This window comes from Coloeus monedula (genome assembly GCF_965178545.1).
Source record: "Coloeus monedula genome assembly, chromosome: 1".
Lineage (NCBI taxonomy): Eukaryota > Metazoa > Chordata > Aves > Passeriformes > Corvidae > Coloeus > Coloeus monedula.
In genome coordinates, this window is record NC_138781.1 from 16,782,450 (window position 1) to 16,799,811 (window position 17,362).

The 17,362-nt window shown below is 40.2% G+C and overlaps 1 protein-coding gene across 1 annotated transcript in view; it reads right to left on the reverse strand.

Annotated features, from left to right (window-relative positions):
• Nucleotides 1–17,362, reverse strand: part of GAD2 (glutamate decarboxylase 2) — a gene marked incomplete at both ends in the record, with an annotated part of 38,944 nt that overhangs the window by 3,322 nt on the left and 18,260 nt on the right. Inside the window, 6 exons of the mRNA XM_082296854.1 lie at nt 1,030–1,179; nt 2,854–2,932; nt 6,615–6,679; nt 7,792–7,908; nt 9,346–9,400; nt 12,513–12,592. Coding sequence (XP_082152980.1) covers nt 1,030–1,179; nt 2,854–2,932; nt 6,615–6,679; nt 7,792–7,908; nt 9,346–9,400; nt 12,513–12,592 — 546 coding nt within the window. The remainder of the gene's footprint in view (nt 1–1,029; nt 1,180–2,853; nt 2,933–6,614; nt 6,680–7,791; nt 7,909–9,345; nt 9,401–12,512; nt 12,593–17,362) is intronic.

The following is a 17,362-nucleotide window of genomic DNA, read 5'->3' on the forward strand; positions in this document are numbered from 1 at the left end:
ATCATAATTGTTCCTGCAATCACCAACTGTGATGCCTCAAACAAAGGATTCATCTTCAAGAGGGTGGAAGGGGAATAAACAGCTGCAATAGATAAACTCTTTAAGGAACACACATCATATTTTGTAATGTTAATATTACAAGCAGAGTGTGAGAAGAGAAAAAACAGTACAAGGCATATTGAAAAAACAGGCTTTAGGAGAAATGTCTCTGAGTAACAGATGCATGTCCCTGCTAAATCTGCTCTGGCAGTGCAGAACTGACTTAAAAGCCCATGTCATTATCCCTCTGGGTATAGACATTTCAAAACAGAGTAGAGGTAGCCCCAGGAGAAAGGCTTGGAGTAAAAGAGACGTGGCTAAAATTGCCTGCTACTCTGCAGACCCCAGCTATTGCATCCTCCTTTACAGACTCCCCCACCTCCTCAGAGGTTTAATGAAGCATGAGAATCTTTAAGGCTTTCTGGAAATGAAAACAGTGATGTCATCTCCTCTGAACCAACCTTAGGCAACCTGACATAATAGACTGGATAAATACGTGCAAGAACTTATTTAGCAATATAGAGAAAGTAATCTTTAGAGCTGGTGTTTACAGATTTCCCAGTGAAGAGTTTTTGATGAGTTTTGCTCTACTCCTCCGAAAGATTACTTCGTATCTACTGCATGCAATGAAACTGGGTATTCCAGTCTTGATTTGCCATGTGTAATTTCTGAATATAATTAAAACATCTTTTTATTTCCAGAAATCTTTGTAACAACATTCCTAGGTATATGATTTATGCCTGCAGTTACACAAGGCAAATGCTATGCAAAGCCATACAGTTCAAGTTTCAAAATCATGTGTGCTGCTTTGAAGCTCCATTTTTAAAAGTATAAAACCCTCAGAAAATAATAATGTTCTTTCTTTCCTGTTATATATGTGAAAATCAGGTCAGATATTTTTTAAATTTATGATTACAGAACCCCCTCTGCCGGAAGTGTATCTGGTGTGCATTATTTTAATACAAAGAAGTGTGCAGCAGGCTGTCCTACCTTTGCCCTCCACATCAGCCATAGCTTGAAGACATCAACGTGCCGTCCACACTGCAAAGCCTTGTCTCCCGTGTCGTAAGACAGGTCATAGTGCTTGTCTTGTTGAAAGAGGTAGGAAGCATGCATTTGATTGCAACTCTGCATCAGTCCCTTATGGACACAAAGACACAAACACAGTGATGTTGGCACAGATTTGACTACTGCTTTGAAGGTTGCTTTGGGTGAAAAACTACAAAACCCCAAATTCAGTTGAATATGTCCAAGTGCAAAAGGAAGATCAAAAAAAGAGACAAAATTAGACTTAGTTGCTCAATGGACTAATCCCTTTCAGTGCCCAAGATGCCTTGGTACCTGATCCAGCAATGTGTAAGCCACTCCCAGATCCAAATCATTTCTCATAAAAAGCTGGACATGGTGCTTCTTAGCATTCTTATGCTTAACTTCATTTTTGGATCTTGCCTTTTATTCTTTGTTCTGCTTCCTTTTCCTCCTTTTCTTTGAAGGTATCTTTTCTGAGTCAGACCAAGACAATTGGTGACTAATCTAAAGAATATCACAGCACTTTTCAATTGCTTTGGTCTCTAAAATTCTGATTTTTATTGTTTTCTTTCTTTGTAGGAACAGTTCTTTTCTGCAAAGCCCTCAGCTGCAGATTGGATGCTTAAGTGGTATAGAAAGCTTTGAAGAGACAGAAGAGCATATGGCCTTTAAACAGCCAGCTAGAGCTATTTCTGGGCTGCAACATACCATTCTAAGAGGCAGCTTTTTGGGAGGGACAGAAGCCAACAAGGTGAGGAAACCTGGCTCAAGAAAGCATGAGGTTTCCTTTTTAAAGTAAAATGCAGAGAGCCACATTCTGGCTCTAGTTAAGATCTCAACCAAGGTTATGGTATACCTTAGGGCTGTTGCCTAAAATGGCAATTTCCAATCCAAGAAGAATCATAACATGGCTGTTTATCATCAAGTCTAATCTTTATGTGTAACTCAAAACTGAGATAGCAAAATGAGAGGGGGAAAAAATTGACTTTCTCTTAATCTGAGCCATCTGTTCTCACTAGAAGTCAAGGATGGTACTGACTTCAGCCAGGCAGGATTTGTCTTGGGGAACTGACCCAGAGGGCAAATAAAAGCCAGTTTCTCTCTTCCTAAGTGCAATCACTTTGTATACAATCTGTTGTACAGCTGTTAGCAAAACAGCAACCAGCTTTTTGATAGCTGGTCTAAGTGGTGGCTGTACGGCAGCTGTCCCAGTAACTGATGGTTATATGAAAATTACAGGCTTGGAGGGTAACTCAAATTCTAGCGCTAAATGAAACATCTACTTTTTATTCCAAGTGCACTTAGTGCTCCATTTTTACTTCCATGTGCCCCCAAGTGGATATATAGTTCAAAGCTGGGCAGGAATATCATAAAAGTCTAGAAAGTGTAATGATGCCTTGATTCTGAACCAAATGTTGTGCTGTGTGTAAACCATGACATTCACCCCAAGAGGACCAGAGTTTGCCTGCAGTTACATCTTATGCTACACAGCAATTAGTGGGGTTACACAGTTATGCAACCACAACTTAACCATGGACATTTTGAATGGGAAGTCACAAAACTCTGTAGAGATATTGCCACTGATTGCCTCATTTCTGCTAGACCCCTGCTTTAATTCCTCTTGCAATCACGGCCTAAGCATGCAAATAGAGGTTTTTTCTCAGTTCCTGTTATAATCATCACATTAGCAAATATTAGCTATGACACAGTGATGAAGAAAATATCCAGGATTTTCAGAAGCAAAATGCCAGAAAGGAGCAGAGAAGCACGTATATTGTGACATACCTCTTCTCTTACTAGCAGGGCTGAACACTGCAGTGGGACGCCCATCATCTTGTGAGGGTTCCAGGTCACTGAGTTAGCCCTGGGACAGAAAACCACATGAAACTCAGACATTGTACTATGTGATGAAACCCCAGAGGCATTTAGAAATAGTTAGAATAATACTGAACATGTAGCAATACTCACTTTTTTCTTTTTCTGAGCAAGCAAAGCTGAAAATAATCATGGCTGATATTAGGAAAGCAATGCCTTCACAGGGGACTAATCCACTCCAGTTGGCTTTTGGATGACAATCCTGGCAATTTACCACAGGGTAATTGTTCTATCCACTAAATCTAATCAGTGTTAAACTTTCTGGGGAGTCATGTATACTTTACAAATACAGGGCAAACTTCCTAAAAACACCCACTTGACTGATGAACATCCTAAAATTGCACAGTCAATTAAAGACGCAGATAGGAAGCTGGCAACCTAGCAGGTCTCCCTCCCTCTGATTCCAGTTTCAGCAAGATTTTTGTAATTTGCTCACACAGGCATTTTTAAAAATTCCTTGAAATACTTCTGGGTATCACTAAGTCTCTGAGTAACCTGGAAAACCTGGCCCCAAGTAATTTTCCTTTTTGCTCTGATGGTGGCAAAATTTTGTAATTTTTGCTTGGCTACAGCAAGTCACACAGCTACCATAATATGCATGGAACTGACCCATCTTGCCAGAAAAGAGTCTGATCCTGCCTCCTTTCGGTACACATGTGTTGGAAAAACTGCTGTCAGTTTAGGTTTGGGGAACAAATAGAGAACTGACACAACACGGTCTAGAGAAGAGGCAGTTGGGACTGTGGTGAGGGCTGAATGGAAGATTGTCCAGTTGTTTATTTTAATTTTGTGTTATGCTTGACTGGTTGTTTTCTAATTAATATTGTTACATAAGATGAATTAGCCGATAAATGTATATATTTGCATCCTATTGGGCAAGCTGTCAAGGATGCATAGTGCTTGTGATTTCATCTAGTGCAGCAATTTGTATTTTTGGCATAAATCAGTCAACTGAGGCATGTGGAAACTTAAAGGACCCAGGACATACTTGCAGGTAACACTGATGTGAACAGAGGTGAGCATGTTAGAATCTAGCAGTGTTTTCCTTTGCAGGACTTGGAGACAGTGCTACAGGTTTATGCACCTCCTGCCAAATTGCTTCTACTCCTTTAAGGCAAGCAAATTCAAAATTCACATGGACATCGGGACTGTGCAAGTGCCTGATGCAAAATCTGTAGGGAACAGGCAACATCTGGCCACTTGGCTTGGCTTTTTGAGTATTTGGCAGCTTTTAATCAGCTCAGTCATCTGATTACAACACCAAAGCTAACGATTCCAAACATCCACTCAGGTCTATGAATTTCCCTTGATATGATACTTTTTAATTTCATTTGTGCCTATGCAAAATCAGACAGAAATTCTTTAAGAGACCTCTAAGTAACAATAATGGTATGCATTTTCTCAAGAAAAAGGATTACTTACTGACAACAGCCAGATGTGAATTATGGTCACTTATTTACCTAATTACATACCAATTGCACACAGAAAAATAATTAATTATGTAAAATAAAAATCAAACATTTTTCATTTGTTATCAGTTATTTTGGGCTTCTGTCTTCAGTATGTGTTTGAAGAAATTGCTGACCAAGACAAACAGCGAAGTAAAAAAATCTACAGGAATCCACAGATGTTTTCCAAAAGCATCTCATGTTTGCCCAAATAACAGAGCACCAAGAACCTATGTGATTTTTTGGCTGTGGGTCAAGGATAGGAAAAAAAGGAGTATTTTTCCTTTAGAGATTTCAAATGGATGACAGGAGAGATTCATGACTGGAAGAATTTGGTCCTGAGCCATCACTAAATACAGACTGATGCAATCACTGACCAGCCACAGCCCCCAGAAGGATGCCCAGACTCTCTATGGGAGCACTCACTCACTGCACACATGCTTTTCTCACCTGTAGCTGTCAACCCCTGCCTGAGCCTCTGGATGGGGGACACCAAACTGGAACTCCTGATGTTGGCCAGACCTATCTGCTCCATACTGGGGGCTTGTGCTTCCTTCAGGGTGCCTTCGAGCACCTTGATATCTGCCATGGAGGACTGGAGGGCATGGTAAGGACAGTCCTGCAACTTGTCCTGCCTGTGACAGGAGTATTTCTGCTGAACTGTTACCAGAAGGATGTGAGTACTCAGAACACAGTGTGCTGCAGTAAATGTTCCCTTTCCTAACAGCTTCAGTTCTCTTCTACTCAGACCTGTGATGACTCCATTATCTACCATGAAACAGAAAGGTCCATAAAAGGCCTGCTCTAAAGGTTCCCACACTTAAGATCTGGACAAACTGAAATGAGTTGCTGTGTGCAGTAAGCAAAGGAACAGCATTCAAAATAACAAATTTCCTTAATTCACTGCCAAATATATTGAGATCGTGCTTATCAAAGCACTCAATAAAATTCAGTGGAGTTCTGGATCTAAAGCATACTATGTGGAAAATGCTCCAAAGTAAATTTAACCTGAACTTATTCCAGCACAATTTGGGCAGCAATTTGGGAGGCAAACACTTTGTTTCATACTCTGCCATCACAGGCAACAAGGCAGATTCTGCTAACTTGCTGGATATTTGGATATATGTCCCTTTAATGTATGGTATGTAAGTCTGGAGTGCTGTAGGCAGTCTTAACTAAATCAAATTTATAAAATCGTTGGCTGCTTTCCAAATTTTGCATGAGAGATGCATGAGAAAAGAGCTGAATCATCAAGGTATCTTCCTAAACTCCAGGATCAGGATGAGGAAGTTGTTTGTAATTTTAATCGGCAAGGAACAGAAATTTGATTTAGTGACAAAGAAGGAGGAAGGGAGTAATGATTTACTCTCAAACATCATGAACTTCAGGAAATACAGAAATGAGAGTGACTCCAACTAGCCAAGTGTACCGCCTCTAGAAAGTGGACTAAATAGGTGACTGGGTAGAATTCAAAACAGGGAAAGCACCTATGAACTTTCTCAAAATACTTTCTGAGCTTCCCTCATTCATGGCTCACAGAAACCCTGAACAGTCTTTGTCTTCCCTTGAATGTAGATAAATCTTAACATCCTATGGAAAGGATTTCCACGGCTTAATGAAATGATTCTGAGTAACCAGCTGTTTTTAACTTTAAGCTCAGTCCTTCCAGCCTGGACTAGCATCACTTACGTTCATCTGCATTATTGGCAATATTTATGAGCTCAGGACTACAATCATGTATATATCCAGGCACAGATTTACTGAGAAGACATCAATAACACAGTCTGGAGAGGGCTATTCTCTCTGGAAGTGACAGAGCAGGACATGTCCTAACTGCAGGTCCATCCATGTTTTATACTTAAAACCTCGGCGTACAAGACCTACAAGATTCACTTCTTAGAGAAATGAAATTGCTAATTCATGTTGGATGCTGAAACAAAGAACACTGCAGAAACTACTCTGGACCTCTGAATGTATGGTGGAAGAACAGAGAAACAAGCACGGAATGTCTGCTGTTTATACTCCAAGACGAATTGCCACAATACTGTAGCACAAAGGCAATCAGCAATACTGCTGCAACTGGAAGGACAGTTTATGTGATTTCTCCCTACTGTATCTTGGAGATAACATTGATCCTTAATTTTTACAGGCATTGCTATGGTAATCATAAGTATGTTAAAATGCATTTAATGAATGTCTTTTATTGATACTAATAAATCATACCTTTCGATGCCATTTAACTTCCATTTGTGTTTCCTTGACATCAGGAGCCCACCACCCCATGCTCCCTGGAAGGCAAGACACATTTTCTTAATGAGAGCTCTGCTTTCCTCTATGATGACATCTATGCATTCCCATCAGTTTGGGACCCTTTTTATCTTGCTTATGTGGCACATTCCAAAATGACCAGGCAGATGGAGCCTGAGGCATGAGCTGTGCTAACAATTTTCTTCCAGTATCTTGGAAGCAGCGGTTAATAGCCCCTAATCCAGGTGCCCACCCTTACCATCTGCAAACCCCTCACTTGCCCCTCTGACACCAGCACATCAGGCTGCCCATGCTGTAATTAACTACTTGCAGAGCTGCTCCTGGGTCAGCTGCCTTTTCTCTTGTAGTGACTAAGTTATAATAACAAACCAGGTGGAGATCTCAGCTGCTCTGGGAGATTTACATCATATTTTGGACCCATTACTGCTTGCCCTCTACTCATTTGCTTTCCTCACAGAGATCTGGTACAAGCAGGCATTTCATGTGACTGAGAAGTATTTAAGGTAAATACAAATTGTTCCTTTGAATTATACTGATTTTGGCTGACACAGTAATGCAACATCAAGACTCCAAAATCTATGGGAAGTCAATTACCAAGCGTTTTTGGAGAAAGGACTTGCAAAAATGACATAGAAGATTTTTGAGGGCTGAAAGATGATCCTTCAGAAAGATTTCTTGGCAAGAGTCTGGATAAAGTTAAGTAGCCAATCTGATAAATTTCCCTAGCACTTGCATTAACCTGATCAGCAATTTGCAATACTTTATTCCAGACAAATGTAGCCTTTTCCTTATGTATTTATTTTGCAGCTGCTGCGGAAGCTGAGCCAGTACTCAGTACGCTTCTTATGTATTTCTTTACTAATGGCATTTTAAGATAAAGCTGAAAGCCAAAAGCACTCAAACTAGGTCATCTTAAATGCCCCAGTTGCTACAAGTACAACTACAGTCACAGCTCCCAAAATATCCCTCTGACCTGAGCCTTTCAGAGGAGTGGGAAGTCAGTACTTGGATGTTAAGACTTAATTTCAGGAACTAAATACAATGGGTTTTGTACAAGATTATACCCTTCAAAATGAATAAATTAATGCTAATACACCTTGTAATCCAGCCCTCCATGTGTGATCGAACTTACATCCACGTGCATCCAGATTTTGTATTTCTTGCAGATGTCTGCAATAGCTATGAGAGGATCAAATGCCCCATACACTGTTGTCCCAGCTGTGGCACTCACCAGAAAAGGAACAAATCCCTGCAAGAAAGCAGAGAGATGTTATACCTGTTCAGAGTACTGCAGCCCCCTCATCCTGCAGGAGCCTCAGCTCCCCTTGTGCTGCCCCCACAGTGACCCCACAAGCGTCTCCCAGGGGACATCCCTGCTATTTTACACTGGTTTTCTCAAAGTTTAGATGCCAGGGATATTATAGTTTCTACCTTAAGGTGGCAGCAAACTTCCAAACCAGCATTCTCCATTTATTAGGATGCATGAGACAGGTAAAGGCTCAACAGAACAATTCTCCTTCACACCACCTGCCTGAAACAAAAAAGTCTGCACTGCAGGATGTCACATAAACAAACCTCAACCAGGCACCATGGTGAGACAAGCATTTCTTCTGGACCATGCCCTGAGCTGCATTGCAATTACCCCAGTGAGTGTCTGGACATGCGGTGCCTGCCCCAGTTCTGTCAGTGGGAACACCTTGTCTGAGGGTGTCTCCTGGGGCAGTGGTCAGGGAAGGTGTGGGGCTTGCCTCCAGCCCCATCCCTCATGCAGAGCAGGGAGACAGCTCTTTGAAGGTAAAACCAGCAGCCTCCACAGAGAATCTCTTGGATTCCCTCTGCTAAATGCTGTGCCTCACAGTAGAGCGCTCACCAGCCATCACTTCTGCACTATGAGGTCTGGGGTCTGCGAGAATTTATACCAGCCTTTCATTTAAATTTCATTTGTAGTTACATTGATTTCATAAGGAGTACTTAGAGGTCAAGAGTAGCTACTTTTTTTTGCAGAACTGGGGGTTCAAACCATCAAAAAAGTCCAAACTTCCTTCTGCAACAGTCAGTAGATTTGAGTGGCACTCTAATGTCATTTTGCCTCATTTTTTATCCTGTATTGCTTTTCTTGGAAAAAAATGTGCTTTTAATGAAGATTTGTGCTATTAATCAGCTTTGACTGCTGTGTGTCTAGTGACTATAAATGTTGAAAAGTGCAGGGCTGAGTTCACTGTATACTTTAAACTGATGTTTTAATTCTAGCTTCTATTAGTGAACACATACAAAAGTGTGTGCATTTTTAGAGATATGTGGATTTTAGTTTACCTTCCACTGATTTGGTGAGTCTGTGAGAAGTATTTTCAATCCATTAGAATATAACAAATTCCCCAAAATGATTACACTGGTTTTGACAATATTCAGCTGAGAAACTGCATCATAGGCTGATAATATAAAAGAGGAGGATGTTATGCAGAAAAACATATAAAAAGAAAGCCAAATAGCTCATGGATATTATAAAGTAGCTCTAAACCTATTTTCTCAGCAACTCTTGCCTCAGTAATTGGCAGGCTACATTTCTGAGAAATAAATCAAACTTAATGGGCAAGGCTGTGTTGTTTTACCAAGGAAAGCAAACGACTGGCTTTACAATTCTTTGTGTTTTTTTCTTCTTTGGAAGCAGAAAAGCTGGTAAACTTACTTTTTGTTTGGCTTCAACAATTCTTCTTTCAAGGTCTGATGGGATCATTTTCCCTCTGGAGCAAGAGAGAGTGATATCAGTAACTTGATCTTGAAATCAACTTTTGCTGTTACTTCTTCATTTAATAGGAAACCCAGAAGGTGCAAAGTGACTTTTTTGCCCAAGAGTTATGCTGCATTGAAGAGCACAGAAAGACTTTGTCCATTAGTCTGAGTTGACTAATTATTTAGTCAACATATTTGCAACAATATGGTGATGGTAACTGAGAGAAAGTATCTCATGGACACCCCATTAAAGACTGATGCTGCGCCGTGGAGCCTCTTGGTCCTGTTTGTAGTTACAGTCCTGGGAATAAGCTTCAGGTTCCCAGGGAGAGGCTCAGTCCAGCCTCCCAGGAAGTTTGCTGGTTGCCAAACGCCATGGTCCTCTCTCAGCAGGCACAGAAAATGCCAGCCGAGCTGCATGGCCTTGAGCAGTGCAACTCAGCTGTGCTGTCAGCAGCTGTCTCTGCGTTCCCTTCCCAGGGATGAACTCGTTTCAAAGTGACTTTTCCATGGTTTAGTGAGTAACATGTTTGCATTTGCTTGAAGCAGGGTGTGAGAAGCTGCCGGTCTAGACTCGCTATATTCACTGTCAGGCTCTCAGACTGTATTTGCAACACTGCTGGTATGAACCACCTACTTCAGATTCAGACTCAGTTGTGTAAGGCTTGAAGGCTAATTTAGAAATCCTGTAAATTAACTAGGTGCAAGATAAAACAGTGCTGATACTGAATATCGAGACTAAGGTTTTCTTTGCTTTAGACACAAGCAAGTCTATAAAAGAAGAGGCAGTATGAATACCATCAATACAAACATGGTAGATTCCCATATTAGAGAACTAAAGTCTTCACTGCCTTTGAATATTGTACATTTAGACTGATATAAATTTTTAAAGACTTTTTCCGATTTTTTCTTTCACTAGGCCCTCACCTCCTGCTGCTATAAAAAAAGAACAACCTTTATTAAAGCTCAAAATGAAGTTACATGGAACCTAAAACACCCATTAGTTTTAGTTTCATTTTGCATAAAAACACTTGAACTGTTTTCATGGCATTTGGATGCATGTCCTTCCTTTTAATGATTAATTTATTGTAATAAGATGCTGCTGGCTTTTTAAGTTTTCATCCTTACATAGCTTACAATAAGATGGTAATAATTTCAGTAGAAATGGGTTTGTACTGCTGACTTTTTTGGCAAAATCTCTCCCACATATTCAAAACACTGAAATACTGAAAGAATAACTAAAAATAAAAAGCTCTACAAATCTAAAAATTGGCCCTGATTTTTCTTGCAGAAGTGCAAGGAATGTCTAAAGAGTATTCAGCTCCTTGTGAGTTCCTCCCAGAGGAACATGTACATGTTCAGAGAAAAGCAGTAGTAGTCTTATCCTCAAAAAGTGTTCCTGGGATTGTTAGACGAATAAAGAAAATAAAACCATGTCAAAGGAGGGCAATGGGTTCCTCCTCATCTAAACATAATTTTGATGTTGGTCTTTAATAGTTTCTGATTTAGTGAGCTGATGCATAGAAACATGCACAGAACTGGGCAGATGCTTTCACTGCCCAAATTCTATTACCAAAGAAAGTGATTATCCAGCCCCTGGTCACATCAAGTAGATGCAGGGATTTATGGCCAGGAGAGTCAGTACCCAAGCAGTGTCAAGGTTTACCAGCTAAACCAGGCAAACTTGGCAGGTGTGGGTCAGAATGGGTAAGAGCCACTAGGAAGTATGCTTGGTCATACTGAAAATGTCAAAAAGGTATCCAGGTGCTCCTTCACCCTTCCACAGGCCCACATCTTCACAGAGGGTCTTCTCAACCACACCAGCCTCCATCCTGTGCAAACAATTTGCTCTGTCCCTGTGGTGTCTGTGAGACACACAGCAATCCTGCTGTTTACTTCAGCGTGGGCAGGCTAACCATGGTCTTCACAGAAAATCATCACGCTGAATTCACACAAGAAGAAAAGGAAGACATGACTTTATTGATCCACATCCATCCTTAGTGAATAGAAACAACTGGGGATTTATTTTGATGTGTATTGGTTGTTTTGACGTCATTAAATCCCCTTCAAGGTGTGTTCAGTCTTTTGTTAATAAAGAGACAATAAGACCATAAGTCAATATGAGGCGCTGTGATTAGAACTGTAAATTGCTTACTTGATTCTTGTTTTTTAATGTGGGAGCAGGGCATTTTGATGAAAGACCTTCCATTTCTGCTAGAGACATAATTAATTCAACACCTTGTAACAATGAGGGACTCAAATAGCATTTTCTATTGAAAAGACTCTCAGAATCCATAAGAACTGTTCTATTATTTTTTGTCCCACAGAAGGTGTTTTCCCTAAAATTGAAAATTTTTATCAGAACATGTTGATTTTGTTAATATATTTTGCTTTCTCAAAATGGGTTTTCATAGAGAATCAGAACCTTTTTATTTGGCTGGGTTAAGCAAGAAGTTATCTACCACCCCTTTTTGGAGCCTGTGTGACCTGCAGATTAGCGGCCTCCTTTGCTGTTGGTTTCCAGGGACCATCATCCTCCTCAGCCTATGCTTCCCACAATGCTGCCAAAATCCTTCTCTTTACATCCTATCACAAACATGTCTGTATCAAGGGCACAGAGGGAAATGTAATCCAGCTGAGAGAGATGGGGGGCACGAAGTAACAGAATTACATTAGCAAATGCTCCTAAATATTTTATTCCTATGGAAGGCCCACTTCAGCTCATTTTAATGGATCAAAATATGAGAGTCTGATTTGACCAAAACAAGCTTCCTCCTGGTTTCTTAGCAGAAAATGTAAAGAATGATGTTAGTTTGATATCCTGTTTGATATCAAATGAAAGAAATGAAAGAAAAAAAAAAGAAAGAAAAAAGAATATCAGAAACCTCTGAGGAAAGGAACTTTTAAGATTTTTTATGAACTCCAAAAATGGACCCATAAAGAAGCTACTAACAGAGACAGTTCCTCAAGTGAGATAAATTAGTGTAGAGCTGCTGAAGATGGCAGTGTTATGACAAATTATACCAACTGCTGACCAGATCCTACATGTTGTCTCTGAGCTGAGCACCTGGTGATCCTCTCTTACGCACCACAAAAAGAGCTGTATTTGACATCTTTACTTACCTTTCATCACATCTAATCAAAATCACACTATCTGTACCAATACCCAAGGCTGCAGCTCCTTTCTTCACAGAAAAGTGACTCTGAAAAAATACATTTATTATTATTTATTGGTTTTATTATTTCTTATCTAATTTAATATAAAACACTACCCTCTTGCAAGCCTTTCAGCAAGAAGTCCCACAAGGCAGTAATTTCATTCAGAGCCCTTTTGGAAACTGATCACTGTAATTTGAGGCTTCAAAGCCAGTCACCACCATGAACTGGAGAAACAGCAATCACTCTAATCTGGGTTTACTCCTGGAATATTACATACGCAATTGTGGTCAATGCTGGACCCTGATGCATACCTGCAGCTTCTATTGCTTGTACATATTCAGCTATGAGCTTGAGTTACTGAAACAAAACAGTCTTCCCTAGAGAAGTCATTTAGTTTGTGATGTCCAGAGTCATGTGCTACAATGTATCTTCTGCCCAAATAATATACTGAGAGAAATTAAGATAGGAAGCCTAATTGTGATCTCATGCCAGTGAAAGCCAGTAATAACTCCTACTAATAAACAGAGATACTGAAATTTAAGATCAGAATAGAGCTATTATTATTATTATTATAGTAAGATTATTAGTTAATCTGTATGTACAAAATAAAATGTGGAAGTTACATACTGGAGTGCAAGTCGGCCTAATTTTCTCTCGCTCATAGGACTTAGCTCCCGAGTCAGTATTGATTTACAATTCTAAATTAAATCCCAGTGATTATGATAATGCAAAAGTTTTATATCAAATTATAGCCCCAAGAATCTGATTCTGTATTAACTCAAACCGAGCTGTTAACAATATTGTCCAAAGTAATTTTAACTACAGATTATTAAACATTAAAAAAATGGAAATTCTTTAGGTATACTACAGTACCATTAGCTTAGGATGTAACACTATAAAAAAGATCCAGAAGATAAAAATCTAGCAAGCCTTTTTAAGTGTCCAGAGTATTAAAGAAGAAAGGAAGACCTAGTTTGCAGAAGATCACAAAACAGAAAAGTAATCACTATTGCTTTGCCAAGGGGGTACTTGCAAGCAGCAGAGAGCTATAAGGAAAGAGACTGGCACAGCAGTGCCACAGAGTTACACACATGGGCTTCCCTTAAAGGCCATGAGGGCACAGATTCACCACATAAGAAAAGCCTCTATACATAATGAACACTTTGAAAATTACAGGCCAACTTAATGAAAGAGGAAGAAGAGTAGAAGAACTGCAACATGTATGTCCAACTTAAGAAGCAAAAAACCTCTGTATTTTAAAAATTGCTCAGGGAGGAGTTTTCATTGAGTCTTGACTGCTATGGTTAAGATTGCTATGGTTAAGAATTTCTAGTACAAATTCCTTTTTTAATGCACCTGTGTCTCACCATTTTGGCTGAAATTCTTGAAGTTTTCATGATGTCTGCTGACTTTTTCAATAGCCAGACATTTTGAAGAATTTTAGATTGCTCTTGAGTCATGTTTCACTGATGATATATGGACAATTTGAAAATACTTGCTCAAGTAAATATTTTTCATACTACATTTATTTTTTAAATGCACTAGGTTAGTACAGCTTTTCCCTGTGGGATATGGCTGTAGGGTACCAACAACGTGTATTGAGCAGCCACTGAACAAGTTGCCTAGATGTAAAATCAGTTTTTGAAGTCCTAGTACAGCAAACCACCCCAGTCCCAGAACTAAGCACACTCTGAAATGTAAGCATACACACAGTGGACTGACTCTCGCATAAACTGATGATAAATGAAATGCATATTCATCACTTAGATGAGCTACAGGGGATTTGTGCCTGTGTTTTAAGTGTTCTGCTGCCCTAGACTGGGTTCCTTGCAGCTAGCCTAACCAAGATGACACCATAAAGTAGGCTTCCTCTGTGTTCTGGGGGAAACAGGCATCTCCAAGCAAGGATTCATCCAGTGTAAAGGGTGCTGGTTTGGAGTGGGTGCTGAATGACCTCAGGAGAAGAACTTTCTACCCCTTCTCTCTGAACAAAGTCCTGTGATAGCTGCTGTGAGAATGGGAAGGGTACCACATCTGCAGCCACCAGCACTCCGGACACTGCAGGTGTTTAACACCCTGACGCTGTCCAGCCTATTAAAGCCACTGGTCACTGGTATGTTCATCTCAGAGTGGGAGTTTGCTCTGTTGTTTTTCTAGCTGGGAGTCACAAGGTGCTAGGAAGTACTTAGACTCTGAACATCACAGCTCAGCCATCACACTGACATTTTTCATGGCATGTTATTTACTTCACAAAACTGAATTTTTGACCACACGCACTTCCATGAGTTTCATCAGCTTCACTAAATTCAGTGGACTTTTCCCCAGCACAAATGCACTGTAGATGAATGCTTCGATCATGACCAATCCACAAACCTCTAAACATGGAAGATACAAAAGTCTGTTCCCAGCCCTGTGGGCCTCCCTGAGCCCTATGGGGCAGCAGTGCAACTTCGTGAGAGTGGGGAGAAAAAGAGGCCATGAAATGGCTATTGGCAGGAGGAGGTTTATAAAAAATTCTCAAGTTTAGAAAGTATCTTGGAACTTCGCAAAAATTCAAAACAGAGCAAAAATATTGCTAGCATGACAGTTCACTGATATGCTATATGACGATAGAATTGAATTCATATACTTTAAAAAATGTAACCTGTTTTTTGTTAATGTATTACACAAACTGATGTACACATACTGGGCAGTGTAAATATATAAATGCAGGTAGAGATTTAGGAATGAAGAGTCACAGATATATTTCACTGGGGTTTGAGTCAATGACATTACATTACAGTAGTTTTGCTCCCTACTCCACACTAGTTAAAAAAGATTTATTATTGCAATTTGTTTTTCTACTAGAAAACAGAACTATTCAAAGTGCCTTAAAGAGAAAAGACAGATTTAAATGATCTACTGTGAGGAAGAAAATTAAGCCCATGTGCTTAAAGGCATCTACTGGAATATGGCCAAGCTCAGCTGCCTTGCTAAGAAGTCTCATGGCACTGCTAAAAGAGCACTGGGGGAAAAAAAATCAATGTAGTGCTGATAGCTCAGTTGCCTGAAGGCTTTTTACAGACTGAAGGGAATTCAGTGGTCAGGAACCAAAACTGGTTTAGGGATAAACTGGGAAGAAATACAGAAGTCTGTGCACAGAAGGGCAAATGCAATTACAATTTCTAAACAAACTCTGAATATGAAATGGCTCAATCTGTGTATACAGTCACAGATATATGACTGCTGTTATGTTTTCATGTTTCAGGGCAACACCACAGGAATTAATCCAAGTGCTCAAGAGGCTCTGAAAGACCCAGGATGAAAGCAAAATAGAAAAAATACAGTTGTAGGAGCAAAGAAAACTTTCACAATGATAAATATTAAACTTTGGTTTAATATTCCCGTGATGGTGCTGAAAATTTGGTTGCCTGTGTAATACAATGGTAAACACAGAAAACTATAAAGGTCAAACAGATGAAAAGGTTTGCAGAAATAAACCTGATCAGACAGAACTATTTACAGATGATTTAACTGGGCTAACAAGGAAGGACATTAAATGTGACCTCTTTGCAAATACCAGGGCTACAGAATTTTCAGCCACACCAAGAAGACAGCTTAAACACCATCTTTCACAACACAGCTGTTTAAGAGTTACGTGGATCTGAAGTCTTATGCTGGGAGAACCAGGGAACAAAGGGAGGACAGGCACAGACTGCCTGATGCCAGTCCTGAAGGAAAAGCCAGACTTGAAGACGCTGGAAGGTCTGGAGTTTCACCACTGTCCTGGGCTTGCCAGAGAGAGGAGGATGCATAGGTGGGAATGGGCTGTCACTTCAGCTGCCTGGCTTCCTCCCTCCCTCTCTTCATGCACTGCAAAGGGTGCATGGAAGACTGCAAATACACCCAATTTTCCTATGGAAAGAAACGTGGTAAAACTTAGCGGTGAAGGAGAAGTTACGGATATTAGTGACTGAGAGCATATTAATGGCCAGAAAAAAAACCAACCTGGTGATTCTGAGCCAGGGGAATTTTCCCTTTATCTGTAATTTCAAATGCTGTTAGGTATAGGTTTGTTCCCCAGACAGCCATTTTTACATGGTTAGCTTTGTAAGGTAGAGACAGCGTAAATGCACTACAAGTGCAATAATGAATAGGCCCTCTGAAAAATGGAAGAATTAGAATAATTAAAAATGTTATGATCTGAAAAGCACGGCATTGTTATCTAAAGTGCTTCAATATACAGATGCTTCTATTTTTATAGCTTGCCTAATTACTTGCTCATCATCTGGCATGGTTGAAGCTGTCAGGAAAAACCATCCTAATGCCATGAGCCCCATAGGGCATGGCTGTTTTTTCAGATTGCTGTTTCTGCTAGCTTACATAAATCCAGAGTGACACGAGCTTTGTGGAGGTGGCTTATCAGTAACCAGTTCCCAAATGCTGAGCAAGCTAAGCTGTCCTGCAGTTGAGTTGAACCTCCCCCGAGGTCTGTCACTGGCAGCCTGGTGCCCAACAGATCTGGACCCCAGCCTCACCCCATCATCTATTCACCAGCAAAGAAGGTGAACACACTTTCCTCTTCACCTCTCCCGGGCTTTAAGCATTGTGGAATCCCTGGATGTGTAGGTTGGGCTATTTCTCTCTTAATAATCTAAAAATGTGTGGCTGGTCCAGGCTTGCTGTTTGGGCTCCCTCAAAAGCGGGGAAGAAAAGGTGCCTCCAGAAGGCACTACATCTCTAAGGCTTTGGCACCTGTTCTAAACTTAAGATGAGTTGTCTTCTGCCGATCTTCCTCTATTTATTGGCTGTAAAAAGTGTATAGACTCAGATTA